Here is a 22,503-nt window from a genome sequence, read left to right as displayed (position 1 = left end):
GGAATGCAATACTAGGGTAAAGGTGATAGGATAGAATGTAAACCAGCAATATATAAATACAGATGTAAAAAAATTCAAAGTTGATCATTGAGCATCAAGTATAAACTTTCTGGATCAGCCAATTCTGCATCAAAGTACTAAAACTGACTTATTTGTTAATGTCAATAACAGGTCTAAGCCCCAAAGAAAAATCACACCAACAAATACAGGGAATAAAAACGCATATTACATCATAGAATAAAACTAGACAAAAAAACTGATTCTATTTGGTGTTCACCAAGGCATGAAATCAGGTTGTGACAATCCTGTTACATTTATGCCATGTTTTGACTTTATGAAGATTTGTTTCTTCAATGTGGTTGTCAACAATTAACTTCTCTTTACATCATGATGTGGTTGAATAGCTTCAACACTGTCTCTTTCTGGTGAGATTTCTATAAGGGTTTCAAGTGACTTTGCTCAGTCTCTCATCTTTACAACGCCTTTGATCTCCAACCATGGACTCAAAAGTATCCAAGAGATTATCCAATCCCTCATGATTCTTCTCCCCTAGTGCCCTTAAGGCATATACAATGCTCTCAATGGTGGACAAATAACCAGCTTTAGGTTGTTGCCTCACATCACTATACAAGCTCATTTCATTCACTTCCAACTTCAAATGAGGCAAAATGTTCAACCAAGGGTTTTCACTATAAACTCTTTTAGCCTTGGCCCATGTTCCATCCAGAACAATCAAATTCTTCACCTCATAACCAATAGCCTCTAGGCCATTAACACTAACAGCCTTATCAGAAGGAAATAAAAGTACTGATCCAGAAGGAACCTCAAGCTCAAATTCTTCATATTCTTCCAAGTTATTTCCCTTATCCAATTGCCTCATTTGAAACTTCTTCACCAAAAACCCTTTTGAAAGTGCTTCACAAGCTTCATGATAAGTCAAAATCTTATCAAAACTTAACTTATGGGATTGAGATTGTAACTGTGGCATCCAAATATGAGACATAGAACTAATGGCACCATATTTGCCAATGGTAACACTAATAGCATAATCTTCATTCTCTTCACAAACACCTCCATTAGAATCAAGCTTTGAATAAATTAATTTTTTCTCAACTTGATCATTCACCACTAACCCATCACTGATACTAGAACTTGGAACATCCCCATTATCATCACCATTTTTCAAACCACTATCTTTTCCAGCACAATCAATCAAGTTAGAATCTTTCTCACGAAACAACTCTTGGGTCACTCCAATTTCCCAAGATTTATGTGAAAACAAACCATTTAAACCACTTTCAACCCGACCCAAAATTTCAAATAACCGAATCATGAACCGGGTTTCAAAATTAACATCAGAAATAGTTGCCAAGGTGAGATTTTTGAAGCCAAGCTTAGCGATTCTAGTAGAATTAAGAGGGTGGTTGGACTCAAGCACGTGTTGTAGAATGGTTACATTGACGGAATTGTCGATAGCCGGTGTTAGGATTCGAGAACAGAGGCAAGTTCGGGTAGGTTTAGAACAAGATGGGCAAATGGGTCTTTTTGATTTTCCTTGAGTTATCGACATGTTCAGGATTCGGAGATTGTTGGGTAAGTGTGTAGTGTTGAAGAGTAAGTTGAAACTGGTTTTGGGTTGGATTAAGCGGGTCCTAACATAAGCCATTGTTTGTGTTTGAGCGCTGGTAGAGAACCCTAGAAATGTTTGAAAAACAAGAATGCTACGACGTCGTTTTAGATTTGTGGAAGTTAAGGAAAAATAAGACATTATCATAATCAGAAGGTTTCTTAATCTCTACTTTATTGAACTATTAATACAATAGTGTAATATTGATGCACTGACAATATAAAAAATTATGCACAATCAGTACATCATCCATCGTTTATTTGGATTACTTTTTATGAAAAGTCAAACATAATTAAAAATGAATGTAGATAATGGAGTGACAGTGTAAAAACTCTTACGCTGTCGGTGTATATATCTTTTCTCTTAATACAATTAGAATTTCTCAGTTATATAAACTATAAGCTATAGACTAATATGTTAATCTAGTGGTATAAAATACTAAGGAAAGATCATCAGTTCAAAAGTTCTATTCTTGAGAGAAACACATTTGTTGGAGGGGATAGTCACGCACTCCAAAGAGATTAGTTCGGTCTCACTAGATCCTCAGAAAAATCATAAGGTCAATAGTTTGATTCATGTGAAAATACTTATTAGGAAAGCAGTAGTGGACGAAAGAGATTAATTATCATAGAATAGATACCACAAAAAATTACAAGCTATAGCTATAACCTACAAATTCACTGCTACAAGTAAACTTAGCCTACAGTTACAATGTTCTTCATCATACATTAATGTTGAGTACTTCATGATATATATATGTGTGTGTGAGATATATATATATATATATATATATATTCTCCACATACACACAGTTGTATCCAGTTATTAAGTATACTTAATAGTACAAACAAATTAAAATAATTAAGAAAACATGATATGTAGAGACCTAACAATTTATGTTGCTTCTGAAATTGGAGAGAATTTGGGGCATTCATCTGCCATGATTTCCACTGCTTTCACTGTCTGCAACTGAAGTCCTTGGCAAATATCCACAAAATTTGGCAATTTTGTTACTTTTATTTCTCTCAAGTTTGGAAGCACAATTTTCTCACCATAGACAATACTATCCTCACTGCTATGTTTGAAAACCTCTACTAGTGTAGCAGCCTCTGAAATGTGTAGTGTACTTATTTGAGGAAGCATTCCAACCATAGCAATAGAGAAAAGGCTTTTCAATTTGTTACACTTCTTCACAGCCAAATGTCTCAATTTTGGAAAGCATACTTTATTATTGGCTTGGTTTTGAGACTCTTCATTCTCTGCAATGATTTCTTCCAATTCCTCACAATGATGTATAACAAGGGATGATAACTCTGGTAAGCTTCTAAGGACCACTATGGAGAAAACATGCTTCAGTTTTGAACAGCCACCAACCTTTAAGTATTGAAGATATTGTAGACTCAACATCTGTGTAGGAGTAGAATCAGACCATATGAACTTTAATTCGGAGAAACCTCGTATCTCGATTCGTTCCAATGTCGAGGTCAGATGATTTTTCTGCTCCTCCTCAAAGGATACTCCCTGAAAAAGCAGTGTTAATCAAGAGATATTTTAACATAAATGATATCTGTAAATGACAGAATCCATTTGTTTTAGAAGTATCAAAATTGATGTCTAAAAATTTATGTGAAGGACACTCCATTGCAAGGTAGCACCTGATGGAATGGGTAGCATTACAAATTTACAATAGCCACCAGAAATAATGGTATAACAGAATAGAAACATCGTCATGTGTGTGCCATTGAAAATTACTTAGTGAAATCGAAAAACATTTTGCATTGCATTTCGATGAGTTATATTTAGCGGAAAAGTACCGTATCCAGATGCTGCTGTTTCGCTTCCGAACCAATCATCAGATGAATACAAGATAAACTCAATTTTGGGCAATTCACACAACTTAAATCCCTCAAAGATGGGCACCAAGGTTGATAGTTTCCAATGCATATCCTGAGGAAATTTGAAAGGTTCTGGAGTTTGAGTACTTTTAAAGCAGGAGGGTTGCTTCGGATCTCATTTTGCTGTAATGAATGATGTTCTTGGTCATAATTGCCAAAAATATATTTCAGCTCAGAAGCTTTCGAAATTTCTAGCTCTTGCAGTTGCACAAGGCCAGCAGCACAAGAGCTTGGCAATGCAAATTCTAACTTTGGACAATAATGGATGGAGAGTTTCTTCAAATTAGGGAGCATCAAATGAGATTTGTTAAGAGCTGGAGATATTTCGTCCTCTTCCTTCGATATTATATGCCTTAGTTCCTTGCAATCTGCTATAGATATCTCTTCTAACTGTTGTAGGCTTTGGGCAACAGACATCGAGAAAAGCGCAACTGCTGCGCAACTGATGGCAACAGTTGAGTGGGAAAATCCTCTGCCATCAATTTTTAAGATTTTTAGATTGCGAAGTTCACAGTTCCTTGGAAATATGCTTTGTAACTGTTGGCATTTCCTTATATGGACTTCTTCTAATTTCTCAAAGAAGCTAAGCGCATGCGGAGTTGAACCGCGGCAAAGTTCTATTAAATTTTCCATTTCCTCCAGCTCTAATTTTACCAGCCCTGGCAATAAAGCATGCATGAGAAAATCATCATTGTGAGAAGTTGTATCTATGAGGCATTCTATCTCTGAACAAGAGCGAAGCCGTAACTTAGTCAAGTCATCCATGCCTCCCACAGCTTGAACCATCTCCGGGACGATATTCTTACACCCTCCATGAAGGCGATTCAAATAAATATCTTCTGCTTGTTGTATAAGATTCATTTTAGATGCAGTGAACATGGATACATCGAACTCTTTCAAGCTCAGGGATCTCATGCTAGAATTCTCATTGATACCATAGCCAAAAGTTTGTAAGTGTCCGAGTTCTAATGTATACCTCCACAAATTCGGGAGAGTGATATCATTTACAAATTGTTGAGAAGGATATATGCCTGTGTCATCCCTATGGAAGAGAGGTCCAGAAACATATAACTCTTCTAGTTGTGTACATCTCCCTATTGCTTTGGAATTATAATTCTCTAGAACTGTACACCCTGACAAATCCAGCAACTTCAATTTACTCAGTTTCTCGATTTCATTTGGAAGTTCTTTGAAGCTGCAAGCTTGCACATCGAGAACCTCGAGTTTTTTTAGGCTTAAAATGAAAGAGATATCACCTAATTCCCATCTCCTCAAGCGCAGAGTTCGGAGATTAGTCAATGAGTGAATTGAAGGGGGCAATGATAATGATGTCCTGTAACCCTCGCTGATTATAGCCATAACCTTGATTCCTTTTATACCTTCGAATGATGCAGTCCGCAAATCCAAAGATGTTCTAGTATTTAGCAACAGAATCTCAAGCTTTGGAGCATCCACACGAGCGTCGATCCGGTCTGTTCTGTTGTGCCACGAAGATACTGCAAAATAATTATTTATACCTCCATTCTCAGCCAAGGTATTTAGATCTTTAGCGAGATTCACGAGAATATTGTGATCAATGGATCTTGATGCTATCCACAAAGCAACATCGCGTACCATGTCATGCATCTTTACATGGTCTGTTCTATGCGCAACAGCAAAGTGGTCTTTATTTTTCTCCGAGTGCATCAATAGAGAAGAATCTACAAGTTTGTTTATGCTAGCTCTCAACCAGCTCCTTGCCGAATCAAACGATTCGACTTCACCACACACACCTAGCCCTACTCCATAGCTGATCAAATCTTCAACGAAGATCTCATGATCTTCTGGAAACATACTGCATATCAAGAACATCAACTTATCGCCTTTGCTTTTCAAATGATTATAGCTTAATTCGATACAGGAGAAAGCATCTCTCACTCCTTCTTCGACATCAATTGGTTTTGAATGTCTCAGACTGTCTAATGCTGCCTTCCACTCCTCAATGGGTTTTCTTTTCAAGGAAGATCCCAGTGCTTCAATCGCAATCGGTAACCCTTTACATTCAATAGCCACTTGGCGCGCCACATTGGATAGGTTGGATAAGGACTTATCATCTATGCCCGAATGTTTTTTTAACAACATCCAAGCTTCCTCTTCAGATAAAAGAAGCAAAGGAATTTCCCTTTGACAGTTCATCAAGGTACATACTCGTCGGAGACGTGTGGTCAGAATAACCTTGCACTCCCAGTGATTACCATTACAAGGAATCCCTATATCCTCTAGCTCAAGCTTGGACCAAACATCATCCAAGATCACGAGAATCCGTTCCTTACTTTGTAATCTCAAAGATATCCTTCTTGCTCTTCCAGCTTCACTGTTTTCATTCAATTTCAGTCCCATCAAGTCAGCGATTTCGTCTTGAATCTTCTTAACATCTGGAGTCTGGGACACAGTGGCAAATACAACTTGATCAAAAAGGTTCAAAGCCTTGGCTTTGTTACCTACTGCTTTCACCAATGTTGTTTTACCAGAACCACCCATCCCATACAATCCAATTATAAAGCTCCTATCATCTTGCAGTGCTTCCAAAAGCTGATCCGAAGCATTTTCCGTAGACTCGAAGTACACAATATTTCCAGAAGAAAAATACTCAATATCTGGAATTGGTGCAGGGAGGGAAATTGTCTCAAATTGTCCTTTCTTATCAAGCTGCACCATTCTTTCTATCTTCTTATGCATTTGTTTGTAAAGACGGTATCTCTTCCGAATCGAACATTTCCCTCGGAAACAACTGCTATTAGTTTCTGTTCCTGCCTCCAGCTTCTCCACCTCTTCTATGAGTTTCTTCACTTCACTCAGCCACTCCAAAACAGCATCATTGACCCTTTCTGTTTTATTAGTTGCTTCAACTCTTTTCTGCACTTCATCTCTAGTCGAAATCAACTCCTCCTTTTTCCTCTCAAGATTTTTGATGATTCTGCTGACATGAAATAGATACTGTCCTTGTCTTATCACTAAAGCTACCACATATTCTGAGAGTTTTCCAGCAATGGAAACAACAACCTCTGCCATTTAAACAAAGGTAACCCTGCCAAAGTAATCAAATTTATCACTTAATCAAGAAGCATTCAAAATCAAAGGATTGTTATTGTTTAGATCACTACATATATCATATTAGGAGAAGCTCGCTTTACAAATAAAATCATTTTAGTTTTTTTTGTTTCCCACAAATATATCGCACTGGAGGCAATCCTGTCCAAGCCGAGTACATCCACAAATACAAATATGTGAGGCTAACTCTCTCAGTGGGTATTTTTCCATCCACACGACTCGAACCCGAGACCTTGCTTAAGGGGAATCAAGCATGTACCACTTGAACCAACACCCAATGCTAAATCATTTTAGTTTTATATGCTCATCAGGAGGACTATACTGATAAGTAAAATGAATCCTCAATTTATTTATGAGGAACACAAAAAAAGTTGTGCTTATGAACCTAAGTGAACAAGTATCTATAATCTATGTTCTGATTTCTATGTCAACTAAATTCTTAAATAGCATCATCATCATCATTGATCTAACTTTTTATGAACTATAAAAAGCAATCATGTGAAATATATAAATTATGCTACAACATAAGAGGATAGAATTTGGTTAAACTCACTGTAAGTTCAAGATGTTGGATACTCAAAAGATTATGATCCTTGTACTCTTTCAGAAGCTCCTTAAACTGAAGAATAGTGTGATTGAGTTTCACTAATAAATGCTTAGAACATAGATCTTATGGAAAGTAAATTATTGATATTGGTGGGAACAGGGAACTAGTATGTGGACTAGATAGTCAATTATCTTTCAATTATTGCTAGGAAGTATCCTTTGGGTTAACAATAGGGACAAGAATCACTTGTCTCCAACCGTGTCTCATTCTATGTTCCAAACCTACCACATTTTACTATATGAATAAAACGGAAATTCTAAAAACAAAAAGTCACATTTTGATTGGTTTGAGATATGGAATGAGACCGACAATAGGATATGATGACTTGACTTTACAAAATATTGATGACATATTTTTATCTTTATTTGGTCACATGCTATCTCTATAGAGAGAGAAAAATAATAGAATTAATGTCTAAGTCTCTTTACACATGGGTATGAAATACTTTAGGAAACTATAAATAAATAGTCATTACATCATTCTTTAAGGATTCAAAAGATATAAAGTATATACTGGATGGTGATATATTTAAGATCTTATAAAATCTTAAAGTTATTATTTCAATGCATTTTTTAAATTCTCAAATATCTTAAGGACTTTGTTACATTTTTAGTATAACTAAGGGTATCTCATTATGTATAAGAAACTATTCTATTTTGGATGTGCGGTTGTCCTCTTGATAATGTCGCTCTTAACAATCGAAATCTTGATATTTTTTGTCTATCTAAGATCTAATGAGGACTCTTGCTTAGATGTGTCAAAATGGGCAGGGCCGACCTCCAAAGCCCAAAGATTCATAGGTGATAGGATTTGTGTATCATTTTTATTAATTTGTATTGGATTTGGACTTTTTAGCATAAACTAACCGAACTATATTAAAATAAGGTACGCGTCGAGCTTACCCACAGACTCGAACTGTGCATTTTTTTTCTTTTTAGAAACCTTTGACTTGGTAATAAGCCTTAGGTGAAATATTGTTTTACAACATAATTGTATTATGAGCTTATAATAAAAATGTATAATAAATATTAGCGTTATGAACTTTCAAAAAAATAAATATAGTAATATTTATAATATAAATATTTTATAAATTAAAATATTGTTATAAAGTGAAATATTTATTATTCTTTCTATTTTGTAGAATGTCCTTTTAAGCACAAGAACAAAATAATGTATATATTAATATTTGAAAGTAAAGAACAAAAACAGTAAAGAATGAAATATTTAATAGTTTTAATATAATCATCATTCTATAAATTAAATAGTTCTATATATTAAAACTAAAGAACAAAAACAGTAATGTATATATTTCTAAAAAGTAAAGAATGATGATTATATTAAAACTATTACTATATTTTGACACATAAAATTCCTTTTGAACTTGAGTATAACTACCATTACTATAAATTGACATAATATTATTTTGGTAGTGTCGAAATGTTTATATATTAAAGTGAAATCATTGTATTAGGAAGTAATAACACATTATGAATAAGAGATCTAATGAATAGGTTATGCTAAAAATCATATAGTAGATTGATAATGACATATTAGCTCAAGCATAAGACATTTAATATATAATTTTAGTTAATTTATACATAATACGTATGTTAAAAATGTTATAATTTAATATCAAATTATATATATTTTTAAAAAATAAATTAAATAAGTTAATATTAAATAAATATTTTTTAATATTATATGAGTCGACCCACAACACACTTAGTGGAACTTAGGCTACAACTTAATATACTTAAATTGTATACCTAAGTTCTTTAATCTAACTCAATTTAACCCGAACCCTATAAGAGTTGGCCCAAACCTATCTGAATAACTATTTTTACTATGATTGAATATTTACATGTTCAATTACATGAAATTCTGATCGAACAATTAAAAAACTAGTCATAATTATATAATGGCAATTCTGAAAATATAGACTAGTCAAAGGGGAAATCTACATCATAATTGATATTGACTTGTGTAATCCACGCGCCACTAACAAACAGAGAGAGAGAGAGAGAGAGAGAGAGAGAATTTGAGATCTGAGGAAATTCAAAATTAGTCTCCGATTCCATTAGTCTCCGAAAATGCACGATTTCTGTTTCACGATTCCGTACGGATTGGTGTTAGTGTTAGGAGGATTTATTGGTTATATTAGCAAAGGAAGCATTGGTTCTCTCGCTGGTGGTGTTGTTTCTGGTTTCATTCTCTTCTTTGCTTCTTATATCAGTCTCAATGCTTTTCATAACCGCAAAAATTCATACTTTGCCATCACCCTTGAGACTAGTACGTTTCCCTTTCAATTATTACCTTTTTATAACTTTTTCTGTTATAAACTGTGATGGGTTACCGACGGGGCGTTGGTTCAAGTGATATATGCTTGATTCCTCTTAAACAATGTCTCGGTTTCGGACAGGATTGCCTCCGGTGCAAGATACATGTGGAAACAAAAAAAAACTGTGATGAATTTTTGTTGTTGTGAAGGGTGTGATTTTGGGTCGTTTATTTAATGGGTATCATTCATATTTATGTGTATTTATTTAATTAAGAATCAATAGTTATTGGGATATTGAGATTAAATGTATAAGCTTTATGGAATGTTAGTGCCTATGTCTTTTTGTTAAGGCATAATGATATTTCTTTCTTTGTTTTTAAGAATATAATACCATGTTTGTTAAAATGGTAGGAGACATTAAAGAAATTCTTAATGAATCAAGAAGTATGAATGGATGTATGAATAAGAAATTGAATTAGAAAGAAGATACAATGGTTTATATATAGAAAACAAGAAAAACTAATAATCAACTATCTTACAACTAATTATCTCAATAATTCTTAGGACAAAATTGTGTGTGTGTGTTTATGTTGGAGATTCTATGTCTGTTATACTCTGTATTCACTTAACAAGCTGTGTTTGCTGCATTAACTATGGTCATATTTTAAGTCTAGGAGAGTTGATCAAATAGAGGCTAGTCTAGTTCCTAGAGGGAAAGGAAGATCGGGAAAAATCACAGACGAAATGATTAAGAAAGGCTTAGAGATCAAGAAAAACCATAGGCAAAATGATTAAGAAAGGCTTAGAGATCGAGAAAAACCATAGGCGAAATGATTAAGAAAAACTTAGAGATCAAAGTTTTATTAATGAACATGATTTATGATAGAGCAATCTGTGGTCGTTTGATCCATGTAGCCGATCTCACCTAGTGAGATAAAGACTTGGATGTCATTTACTAATTTGTATCCTTCAAAACAGTTGTTGCAGCCGCACTAACTTGGGTCATGGGGCAGCGTTACATTGAAACATCCAAGGTTATGCCTGCTGGTATTGTTGCAGGAATCAGGTAATTTAAGGATTGATTACAAGTACTCAAGCTCATATTCTGAAATATTTTTATTCCCATGCAGACTTGTAGGAATTAAATTCATTCCTTTTTAATATAAGATTAATTTTTTGGATATTATTAATCCATGAATATATATCTTATGTCAAATTTGGTGAAGTTGTTAATTCAATCCTTTTTTGGATATTATTAATTCAATCCTTTTAATTTTGTGAAGTTGTTAGCTCTTATGTCAAATATTATTAATCCATGGATATATCTTTTATGAGAAGTAAATGCACCTGTCAAAGTTATTTTCCCTTTATAATCTTTTAAACAATGAAATCTTCACTTCTGATTTTAAAGGACACTTTTTCTATGATATTATTATCTTAAAATTGTTTTGTGGAAGTTCCTCTAAATTTGTTCTAGCATCTCATTGTCATTTGAAGATGTATATATTATTTTTCAAACAAGAAATCAAGAACCAAGCACTAGCAAGTAGCAAACATTACTTAGTTTAGATTTTGTCCAATTGTTCCACACTTGTCACCAAAACTGTTGTAGAAAACAGGTTGGTGAAAACTTCATGGTGTCTTCACTTAATGTATCCATTTGTGCTGGATATGTATTATTTTATTCTCATGATCAAATCCTGAAAGGTTAAGTTTGATTTTTCTTGACTTGAGGCAAGTTTAAGTCTTTGTTGTTGTATAAATATATAAATTACTGTTTGCATCATATGTTAAGATGTTTACCTTTTGTTTTCTTGCAGTGCTCTGATGACTGTGTTTTATCTCTTCAAACTAGCAACTGGTGGCAACCATGTTCCTACTAATAAGGCTGAGTAATATAAAATGGTTTATCATATATCTTTTCTTACAATAATAACACAGATATGTAAGGTGATCTTCATGCCTTTCTTACATGGTTGACATATATCATTGTACTTGTATGTTCAGTGATTTTAGAGATTGAACTAAAGTTATTATACATGTAGCAAAACTGTGTCTATTCATCCATCACATTAGATACTTTTTAAGCACCACTTTTTCTTCTTCCTTTTCTTCCTAAGATAGCATTGAGACTGTCTGAATACAAGACATGTGTGGTGCTTATTCAGACTTATTATTTGACTATCCTGCAAATTTTCATATATCCATACACTATAGAGTACAATTCTCATGGTTTGGTTCTGTTATACCTGATATCTTAAATCTAAAACATTATTATTGTGTCCTTTAACCATTCAGCTATGCACCAATCCTAATTGGCCACAACTACATGAACTAGTGGGTAACATAATATTATGCAAGTTTGGTAAATTTTATGATTCTATCATATCTCTGAACTGTTATATTGCTCTGCATTTTAATCTATCTGCCAATGTATATTGTCTCTAAATAACTAAAAGGATAAGCAGGTAAAACCATAACGGAAGTTACAGTGCAGAACAATTTTCAAGTATTCAAAATCAATGTTACTAGACTCGATATAAAATATTTGGAGATGCAAAAATGGAAATTGATATAAATACTTAACTATATCTTGCATGGTATACAGAAAATCAAATCCCATCTATTTACATAATGTCCAATCAAGCTACTAGGAAGATAATCAAATTACATTAATGTTCAAACGTAAGACCATATACAATACTGAACTGTTAGTACTTATCAACATCAATGATACATTTGGTGTGTCCTAGATAATCCAAAATCTAGAGCACACAAAAAATCTGATGAAGCACTCATCGAAAGGATAATTGTCGAGTGCTAGCAATTCTGGGTTCTTTGGTACTTGGGAGGAAGAGATGGGCACCTTTCATTCATATGAGGATATGGTTGCATGGTGTTGTATCCAGGTAACTCCATTCGATACTTGCCTTTAATCTGACAATAAGGAAGCTTCACTGTATCTCCATCGTTGCACCATTTCGGCAAGCGACTAGAATCGTTCTCGAAAATATTGAGAATGTAAGCATCTTTTATCTGCATAAAAATAAGTCCATATGCACCTGGTCAAGAAACTAGAGCAAAAAAGTTCGTAAAAGTCCAAAGTCATGGAAGGCATATACATTGTAAATTCATATCTAGCATACAAACAACTTGGTCTCATTTTTAAATTTATGGAAGATGAGATAGGAAGTCTAGTGCATTGGGCGTTCTTTATGAGATAGGCACTAATCGATATACTAGTCATGTTTGCAGTAGTACAAATTGAACCACAGTTCAGCTAAAATTGGATATAAGAGCAGAAAATATGCGATAAACTAACCGTAAACTCCGTCACTTGAACAGAACTAGCAATTGGATCAAACAATCCTGCCTCCTTGTACATTTCAAGTATAAAAGCAATGCAAGAAGTTGACTTCCCGTCGCTGTAGATCCAGTCATCCTGTTCTGGAATTGTCAGTAGCTCATCGAAAGATGATCCACGTTTTTCAACTTCTACTAAAACTTCTGAAAGTCCAAGTCCCTGTCGAAACACAAAGTTATACAGGACACTCATTTTCAGGTGATGGTGAAATTCCAGATTATCACAAAGCATTATAAGATAAAGTGATGCTTAGTATGTCAGACATGATTATATTTGGTACAACAACAATATCTTGAATATATAAAGAAATGAATTCCAATTGCTAATTGCTTACTAGTCTATGCAATAGATAATATAAGAAGAATCGTATGCTAAACAATTGAAAACATTGGTTCGATTTACTGTCATAAGCGAAAAATGTTTAGTATCATAAGGAGACAAACAACAACAACCAATCCTTAATCCTACTAGGTAGGGTATCATAATAAGACAAGTAGTGATTTTGTTTTTTAGCAAGGGACAAGCGAAAGTTATAGCATACTTTAGTTCCAAGTCGTTTGTTCAAAGCTTCATTCCACATATTTGCAGCATATGCAGGTTGGAGTTGACTCCAAATTGTCATAACACAAGCAACCTGCAAGAGCAACAAAGTAAATGCACAAGACACTCAATTATAAACACAGAGAGAAGACAGACACTACACATGGAAAATAGCTGACAGCACATTTTGTGAACTTATTCTTCGCTCTTTTAAAAGTGAGTGAATGAATTCAGTAGCACTAGTCTTTTTAGGTATAAAATCAAGATTATGATTACTTAGATTCTCTTCGAAAATAATTCATATTCTGTTAGAAAAAGGAGGTGAGAAATATTAGAAGTTGGAGTTTAGAGGGCAACAACACAATGAAACAGACTTAAACTGAAGATTTAAGCAGACATATAATCAAATTAATACCACATTAGCATCCAAGGGGGGTGGATAGTTGCTAGTTAAAGTGTCTATCCAACTGAAGATCATGTTATGGTAACCATATAGGTTTCCCTCCATGCTCCGTGCATATTCCCACGCAGCAGTCTCATTAAACTTGGCTCGTATGTCAGGGTGCAAAGGAAGCAATGCAATATGGGGATTAGAATCATCTTTAGTCAGTTCAAAGTCCCACCACTCGTCCCAAGGCATCAAAACAATTATATCTTCTCCCTGCAAACAAAAAAGGAAGGAAGGAAATAAACCATTCGCAACTTAACTTCAACTACTGATGCGGAGATGACGACAAGACTCCTAGTTATCGGGATCTGAGAAGGGTAGATGTATATAGGTAGACATGATAAATATGATGTGCTAATTTTGGCATAAATGTTAGAAGCAAATATTTTACATCTTTATCTTCATGTCCTGACTCCCCAACCCAAAGCTTTCCATGTGAATCCCTTAAGCAAACAGCAGTGTGACCAGCATAAGCTCCACTAACCCACTTCTCGAGAGTCTCGAAAGCACCCCATCGTCCTCGAATTTTCGAAATGGCGAGGAAGTCACCAGAGTGAATATCATCAGCACTGACATTTGTAACCCAAGGCTGAGGGCGTTCTACAAATGAAGCTCCCATATGTTTCTCCATAAACCCAATGTTGGAGTTCTCGCCCCATCCAGTATTTGAAAATAAAGGGAAGACCTCCCAAAGTGCTTGAAGGGTCCCCAACATTCCAGCTTTCATGAGAAAAATCGATACACCATGGTTTTTTACCTGATAGGAAAAAGGGCAATGATCACTATAACCATTTCAACACTGTACTTATAAATGGTATACAGAAAGGGATACTTACATACTCATACTCGGCTTTCCCTTCCCACTCATTGAACTCAAGTGTATGCTCCCGCGAAACGAAATAATAATCCCAAGTTACACGATATGGAGTGGCAAAAATATAAAGATCCATGCATGTGTAGCTATGAGCATTGCTAACCTAGATCAGCATAAAGATATTAATCAGTCAGTTTCCCTAAATCTACAGACACAGAGGCAGAGAGAAATAGAAGAATAAAACTGGAAAGATGCAAAGAGTAATAATAAGTTATCAAAATAATGATGGCATTAAATCCAATGAACTTGATATCTTCTAATGTATAATCTAGATGGCTGCAAAAGGAAGATTTCTGAACCTTTCTAAGTTAACTGTCCAACCAAAATCCACCAAACTACAATTCAAACACTTAATACAAACATACAATCTAGATCTGGCAAAAAGTTCTCTAATGTGCATATAGAGTATATTAATCTCCCTCGGTACCCGAAAATTACTTCGGACCCGAACTAATCCGAGTCGAATAGGGAAAACCCCTTAAGAAAAAACTCCACTAGTGCTTCCATTTCTCTAGTATCCTGCTATTTTAGGATACTTTCAAACACTACTACTCCCCAAAAACTACAAGCTATGTTATGAATATGACCAATTCTGGTGTATCATGTATGCTTTATGTGATTCAGTATGAAGTTTCTGAAGTCCTAACTATCTTTGAATCCCAAAGCTTGAGCAAAAAAGTTTCTTTATTTCTTCATTCACTAACTTAATTAGTAAACAAGGGTTCATAACAGCACCTTGACCTATCATAAAATTGAAAATTTTATTAAAAAAAAAAGAAATAAAACATTGAACAGATACCAAGTACTTGAAATTCAAATACATGACATAAAATAAAATAAAAAAATGAAACCTTTAAATGAAGGGTTCCACCACCAAATTGGGTATGGCTGTTATTATGAAACTCCATCCAAGCGCTATTGTTGTAAAAGCAAGCACCTTTCCACTGAATAGAATCTTCAAAGGATGAAGCAGAAGCAGCACCAACGAAAACAGGGAGAAAATCCACTGCACTGTAGAGAGAGTTCATGATTGGCCATGAAACGTGTTTTGGAAGCAAAGGAAGAAGGTCACGAGGGTGAAATGGGGATTTAAAGGCACAAACTTTGAGACCCATGAGGGACAATAGAAGAAGGGTGCATAGCAAAGATGGTGAAGAAGATGAAGAAGCCATTGATATGGAACGAAGGAAAGTGAATGAAGCAAGAAGATGAACGTTTTGAATACGTCGGTTATGGAATACATTATATAATATTCATAAATAGAAACAGAAAAATATACTTTTTTTTATATAGTTTTATACATTATATTATCTACTATTCATTCTTTTAAGAAAGTCGATAATTATAAATCAAAAAAGAAATTAAATGAATAATACAATGACAATATATAAAATTTAGATAATAATTTTATTATCTATTATTCATTTCATTTATAATATAATATTGTCCAATACACATCCTATATTATAATCTCCTTAAGGAACACGAGGATACACGATCAAGAATAGATTTTGTGTTTGTTATTTGGTTGTTTCTTCACGTTTTTAACTACTTCATTTGTTATGATGTTTGTTCCATGTTGTTTTTTTCCCTTAGCTTTAATTTGCTAACACTTTACAAATTAAATTTCTATTTTTCATTGGTTTGTTTACATATCAGGATCTTGATGTTACATAACATATATAATTATATAGCATTTAGTAATCTGAATCACCTGATAACTTTTTTTAAAGTTTAAGTATAGTATGTTAGTATGTTTAAAAGTTTGATATACTATGTAAATTTGAAATAAGTCATCATGTCTATATTTAAATATATTAATATTCATATTTTTAATTAGACTATTTTAACCCTCACAATTAAATTATATTTTTATATTAATATTACATAAGTATAATAATATTATTTATATTAAAATTGTATAACATAAATATATTACATACATATAACTAAATAAGTCGGCATGTTAGGCTTAAAATGTCTTTTAGATAACCTACGGTATAACCTGTTAAAATAAATAGGTTTTTCAAAAAGAATAAACCTGACCTATTGTTATAAGTCAAGTGGATGTTTGATTCCCCTTAAGCAAAGTCTCGGGTTCAAGTCTTGTGAATGAGAAAAATGTCTGCCGGGAGAGTTAGCTCCACGTACCTGTAGATATTTCCGGTTTGAATAAGATTGTCTCTAGTGCGATCATGTGGAAAAAAAAAGTAAAGTAAAACCCTAATAGACAATATGACATATTTTTACCTATAATTGCATACTATCAATTGAAGACAATCGCCACAACATTAACTAACGATGAACCTACTACCCTATAACTTGATTTTGCTTTAATGAGTGTCATCACTTATATTTCACAAATGTAAAAGTAAGTTAAATGCAATTTAATATAACATAATTAGCCTTTTGTCCATGTTTAAGGTACAACGTTTAATATTTCAATCATTATAGAATTTGTTGCTATTCAAATAAAAAAAAATCATTCATTTCTTAAAGTTTTTTCCTATTGAAATCATTAAATTTAGATTTCATGATCATTATGGATAGAAACCGGCTATACTGCTCTATTGTCTAATTTATAATAAGTTAGGTCAAGCCAAATTTTTATTATTAATAGGCCAAGCTCGAGCTTTCTAAAAAATATATTTAGTTTAACATGTGAGACTTTAGGTTATCTAAAAGACATATTACATCTAAGCAGTGGCGGATCTTGATCTAAATTTTAGGAGGGACAATAATATTTAGTTACTATTTACAATTAAAACTAATTTAGTAATGAAATTTTTTAAAAACACACATAACTAAACTAGTAAAAAATTCAAATATTTCATTTTCATGTAAATCGTATGTTGTATTCAAGAAATTCATTTGTTATCTTACTATGTAATTTTATTTATAGGTCTTCATTATTAAAAATATATTTATATAGTAGCTGAATCTCAATAGTCAAGATAAAAGAGATAACTTAATAAAACACTATATGACTAACAATGATTTAGAAATTTTCAAACATGAATGATGACTAATGACTCCAAGAAAAAAATGTTCAAATTGACATTTTAAACTAATCTTTTGTTGCTCATTAAAATTCATAAGATAAAAATTTTGGACAAAAAAATACATATACTATCAACATTAAATGACATATAAGCATCCTTAGAATATATATTACGAATACATACATAATCTTTTTATTAAGTGTAAATCATTACGCACTCAAATCAAGCATATCACTATAAGCAATATCATCATCTGTATGTTAAGAGCTTGATTCATCACGTATAATTTTTAGAATAACCATACAAGTTACACAATATTTATTTATCAAGCTACAAATTAGAGAAATATTTAAATTTCAAAGAGTTTTTGTATAAAGACATCATTTAGGTATAGGTAAAGAGAATATATTTCTTATTCCAAAAAGGGTGTCACTCTATGTATCATCTTTTATAATTTAAAAGTTTAATAATTAATTATTTTTCTGGTCAACTACAACAAGTGACACTTAAAGTAACATATTTTGTAGGACAACAAACATATTTCATAAGATAAGAAGGTAAAAAAAACATTTTAAAAAACTCAGGGGGCAGCTGTCCCCACCTGCCTCTTAAATCATCCGCCCCTGCATCTAAGAGACTGACCTATTTAGTTATACTAAATATTGATGTTAAAAATACACTATAGTAATATTATTATATATATAATATTAATATAAAAATATATACAAAAAAATTAATTTAATTATTATAATTAGATGGACCTAGCTAAAAGTATGCCTATAAACTCATTTAAATGTAGATATAGTGACTTATTTAGTGACCATATAATATAATAGGTATTTAAATAGGCTAACAGACCAAACCAAACTTTTAAGCAGGTCAGACCTAAACTTTGAAATTATTAAATGGACTAATAAACTAGATTCAACCTCCTATATATTATATAAACTAAACCTGTTTCAAGCGAAGCTTGACTAACCTAACCTATTTCACCCTTAATGACCACATATCTCCTTCTAATCTATGCAGTCAAATTATAAAAGAGTGAAAGTTAAGACGAAACTTCAACTTTAGATCAATTTTGGGGTAGTATTGGCTCATTAATATATTTGTGTTAAACACAAAATAACTTTGCTTGCTTTATGTAACAATGAACTCATTAACATTGATATACTCATGGTCTAAGTTGAAGTATTTTAACATTGATACTTAAGGTGTGAGTTGAAATATTTGCTTCCTAATTATGTTTTCCAAATGAAACAATTTTTTGTAGATGAAAAAGTTTACAGCTTTCAAAATGTATCAAAATACAATTACATCAAAAACTTATTTATTTATTCTAAAAAATAATTCTGTTGTAATAATTTGTAAATGAGTGTCTCTCAAAACACTATTATTTAATAGATTATTACTTATAACTTATAAGGTAAGGGTAGAAGCGTATTTATATAAAATATTTAGGGACTAACTCGTAAAATTAAGTTCAGTTCTTTTCCTTAAATACCAACCAAACCCTACAAACTTCACTGTGCCGCTTCTGAACTGAAGCATTGTTCTGTTTTTCGAGTTCTTTGTTCCAACCCATGTTTCAAAGAAGAAAAAAGTTTATTTTTTTAACCTATCTTTTTTATGCAAATCTTCTTTTATGTTTCTACCGTTGATGGGTCCTATTCAGATCCAAAGTTCTATTTTTTTCTTGTTTTTTGTTAATGTTTGTTATGTTGTTGCATCCCCATGATGATTTTTTTGTTAATATTAAAGTAGTGGACTGAATCTTCTTGTGGAGAAACAAAATCTGAGGGATGCTCAAAATTTCTTGTGTTTTTATCATTCATTGTTTATGAGTAGTATGTTACAATCATTCTAAAAGGTTTTTGTTTTTATAATGTTCAAGTGTTTTAAGCATAGCTGTGCAAAATCAACTTTCAAACTATGAAGGTTTCTCTTTAGGGTATTCCTTTTGAGACCTTCTCTATCTCACTTAATAGTTTAATAATAATGAGGCATGTTTGTTTTTACTTATTGGATCTGTTATTTGTATCTCATTTGTTGTTGTTATTGGTAATTGACTACCTTGTTATTTTGTCCTCTATTTTCAACAAATGGGTGCATTTCAGATCCATTGGTTTATGTCAATATCTCAATTACAAGTGTTAAACATTTCATCAAATTCTTAGTGCTTATAACCTTTTTGCTTCATTCTTACTGTTTTGGTGTTTTGCTATGTGTTATTAGATTGAGGAGTAAATAAAATGCATGTATGATGAATCAATTAGATGTGTGAAAAGAGAAGTCCTTTGTGAACTCAACCATTTTAGGCATATTTTTATATCTTATTCCTAACTTTTGTTCACTGTAAATTGTAATTGGATTTGGTAGCAATATGCCTCTTCCAATTTATAAATTATTTATCCATTTCTTCTAGAGTGACTCACATAAAAATAATGGGTATTGCAGAGCCCTTGAGGAAGTTTATATATTATTACCCTCAATCCTAATAACACTCTATTATTCTATTTTTTATTATTTGTATCATTGCATAGAAATTGAACTATTGTAGTTGTAGTTTGCAAACTTCAAGTAATCACAAGGTATGAATTAAATGTTTTGATGCTCCTATTGTTACTTGGGTGATATTTTCCACGATCTTCTCGATAAATTTATGTTCGTACCTACACAAGCACAAAGGACTTAATTCAAACTTCATATCAATGAAAATTTATGTTAATCAAATAATAAAATTTAGCTTGTCTAGTTAATCTTCAATATAAATTTATTTTCTTACTAAAAAATGATTTATGCCACAAAATAATATTTATTTATTAGTGATTGATTTATATCTAATATATATTAGAGTTTTTTGAAGTGATTAGATTCCTTACCCAGTTTCAAAATGCCAAGATTGGAAGCTCTGAAGTTGAGACAAAGCTGACCTCCACTTTTTGACTTGATCAGATCCCTGACCCAATTTTTTTTCATGTTTCCTCATTGCTTTTCCATAATTGTTTCTTTGATACCAAACATCTAAAGGTTTTACTTTGTAATATATCACCTTAACCTCATTTTTTCTCTCTTTTTCCCACTCAAGGATACTCACAATTTCATTAAGACACCATGAAGAATATGCATAGTTTTCAGATAAAATAATAATTGATAACTTTGATACTTTAATTGCATATTTAAGAGCTTCTGAAATTTGTTCCCCCATGCTCCAATGCTTCATCATCCATAAATGTTTTGAATCCCCTTGTATCCAAAACATTATAGAGATGACCAGTAAAAGTGTAACGAGTTTCTTCACCTCTAAAACTTAGAAAAACATCATAGTGTGGCAATGACTTGTGCACCAAGTCAACAATCTCTTTAATACTTTTATACACGTACCTATCAAACCAACATAGTATTTTCTATTAATTGAAATTATTAATTCAATACAATAATATTATTATGTTTGACTCTTTTAATCTGCATAAAAACAGTGTGAAAGTATGAGAGTCATTAATTGTGTTCTCATGTTCTTTCCCATGCAAAAATACTTTGATATATGGTTGTAGAACAAAAGGGTGAGTATAGGGAGGTTTGGGACCAGTTAAAACTTATCCTTATCTGATCCTAAATGTAGGTCGAGTCATTTTTTGAACTCAGACCCAACCCTAAATTCGACCTTTAAATATCGACCGGGTCAACCTTTAAACCTGACTCAACCCTAGACTCGACTAAATATCATACATACTCGTTTTAGATAAAGTCTAATCCATATTATTTATTTATTATTATGAATATGTGATTTATATATAAAATGATATATGTATATATTTTTAATCATGTATATATGATGAAATTTGTTGAGAATCAATAATATTTTCGACCCAAAAAGGGTTGAGTCATGCATAGTCTCTACCCGACCTTAAATATTCACTGAGTCTAATTTTTGAACCCAAACACGATGAGATAAGGAGAAATCATGTTCCAACTCTATTCGAATTTGATCATGTTCCGATCTTAGCGGGTAAACAAATAGGGTCTGGTCCTATTCACCCCTAATATATATAACATATGAAATAAGAAGAAATCATCAAAAGTATATTATATATTACTTACCCATTTTGGAAATGCCATCCTTTGAAGTTAGAGACTTCAAATAAAGCCAACCTCCATTTTTTCACTCTCTCAGATTCCTTTCCGAACATATCTTCATATAAAGCCATGGCTTTGCTGAATTCAGGAGATGTTTGATACCTTACATGTGATGGCTCCACTTTGTAAAATATTGGAAAAACATTATGTTTCTTCAACTTCTTACATTCAAGTATCTTGACCAATGCATCAAGACAACACAAGGAGAATGCATAGTTTTTGGACAAAACAATTATTGAAAACTTAGATTCTTCAATTGCTTTTATATGAAATTGTGAGTTTTTTTGTTCTCCATTTACCCATTCCTCTTCATCCATGAAGGTATTGAATCCAGCCAAGTGCAAAGCATTATAAAGATAACCACTGAAGGAGTAGCGGATATCTTTTCCACTATAACTCACAAAAACATCATAACTGTTAAGGGAACGAGTCATCCATTTTGCAATCTTTATGGCAAATGCATGTTCGTCACACTCCCTACAGAAGTAAAAACATTGTTTTAAATCTGGGTCTGCGATCACTACTCGACGCCAACGTATCATTTAAAAGTGTATCTCGCATCAACTTCTTTTTAGGAATGACAATGGGGTAGATTAGGGTTAGGTTTATGATTACCGAAATCCAAAATACGAACCCGAATT

At 32.6% G+C, this 22,503-nt stretch overlaps 4 protein-coding genes and 1 pseudogene across 5 annotated transcripts; 1 reads left to right on the top strand and 4 right to left on the bottom strand.

Annotated features, from left to right (window-relative positions):
* On the bottom strand, positions 51-1,775 carry LOC109342014. Of its 2 annotated transcripts, XM_019579979.1 has the most exons (2): positions 1,325-1,775; positions 51-1,291 (listed from the first exon to the last, which is right to left on the bottom strand). In XM_019579979.1, the coding sequence occupies exons 1-2, from the start codon at positions 1,772-1,774 to the stop codon at positions 446-448; spliced, it is 1,296 nt and encodes a 431-aa protein (XP_019435524.1). In that variant the 5' UTR covers position 1,775; the 3' UTR covers positions 51-445. The 2 variants fall into 2 exon arrangements, with proteins under 2 accessions (XP_019435524.1, XP_019435517.1); XM_019579972.1 differs by having other exon boundaries at positions 51-1,775.
* LOC109341976 (probable disease resistance protein At1g61300) lies at positions 2,386-7,372 on the bottom strand. The gene is made up of 3 exons (XM_019579942.1): positions 7,166-7,372; positions 3,442-6,589; positions 2,386-3,148 (listed from the first exon to the last, which is right to left on the bottom strand). The coding sequence occupies exons 2-3, from the start codon at positions 6,571-6,573 to the stop codon at positions 2,522-2,524; spliced, it is 3,759 nt and encodes a 1,252-aa protein (XP_019435487.1). The 5' UTR covers positions 6,574-6,589; positions 7,166-7,372; the 3' UTR covers positions 2,386-2,521.
* LOC109342029 (protein FATTY ACID EXPORT 5-like) lies at positions 9,227-11,587 on the top strand. Its single transcript, XM_019579989.1, has 3 exons — positions 9,227-9,508; positions 10,476-10,563; positions 11,318-11,587. The coding sequence occupies exons 1-3, from the start codon at positions 9,310-9,312 to the stop codon at positions 11,391-11,393; spliced, it is 363 nt and encodes a 120-aa protein (XP_019435534.1). The 5' UTR covers positions 9,227-9,309; the 3' UTR covers positions 11,394-11,587.
* LOC109341987 lies at positions 12,219-15,941 on the bottom strand. The gene is made up of 7 exons (XM_019579946.1): positions 15,575-15,941; positions 14,686-14,826; positions 14,241-14,606; positions 13,817-14,062; positions 13,403-13,495; positions 12,820-13,020; positions 12,219-12,533 (listed from the first exon to the last, which is right to left on the bottom strand). Exons 1-7 carry the CDS (start codon positions 15,893-15,895, stop codon positions 12,318-12,320), a joined length of 1,584 nt encoding a protein of 527 aa, XP_019435491.1. The 5' UTR covers positions 15,896-15,941; the 3' UTR covers positions 12,219-12,317.
* Positions 20,507-22,404, bottom strand: LOC109328474 (annotated as a pseudogene).

The sequence above is a fragment of the Lupinus angustifolius genome, chromosome LG02 (assembly GCF_001865875.1).
Source record: "Lupinus angustifolius cultivar Tanjil chromosome LG02, LupAngTanjil_v1.0, whole genome shotgun sequence".
Taxonomy (NCBI): Eukaryota; Viridiplantae; Streptophyta; class Magnoliopsida; order Fabales; family Fabaceae; genus Lupinus; species Lupinus angustifolius.
Note: the sequence above shows the minus strand (reverse complement) of the source record. Positions and strands in the feature narration are given on the sequence as shown.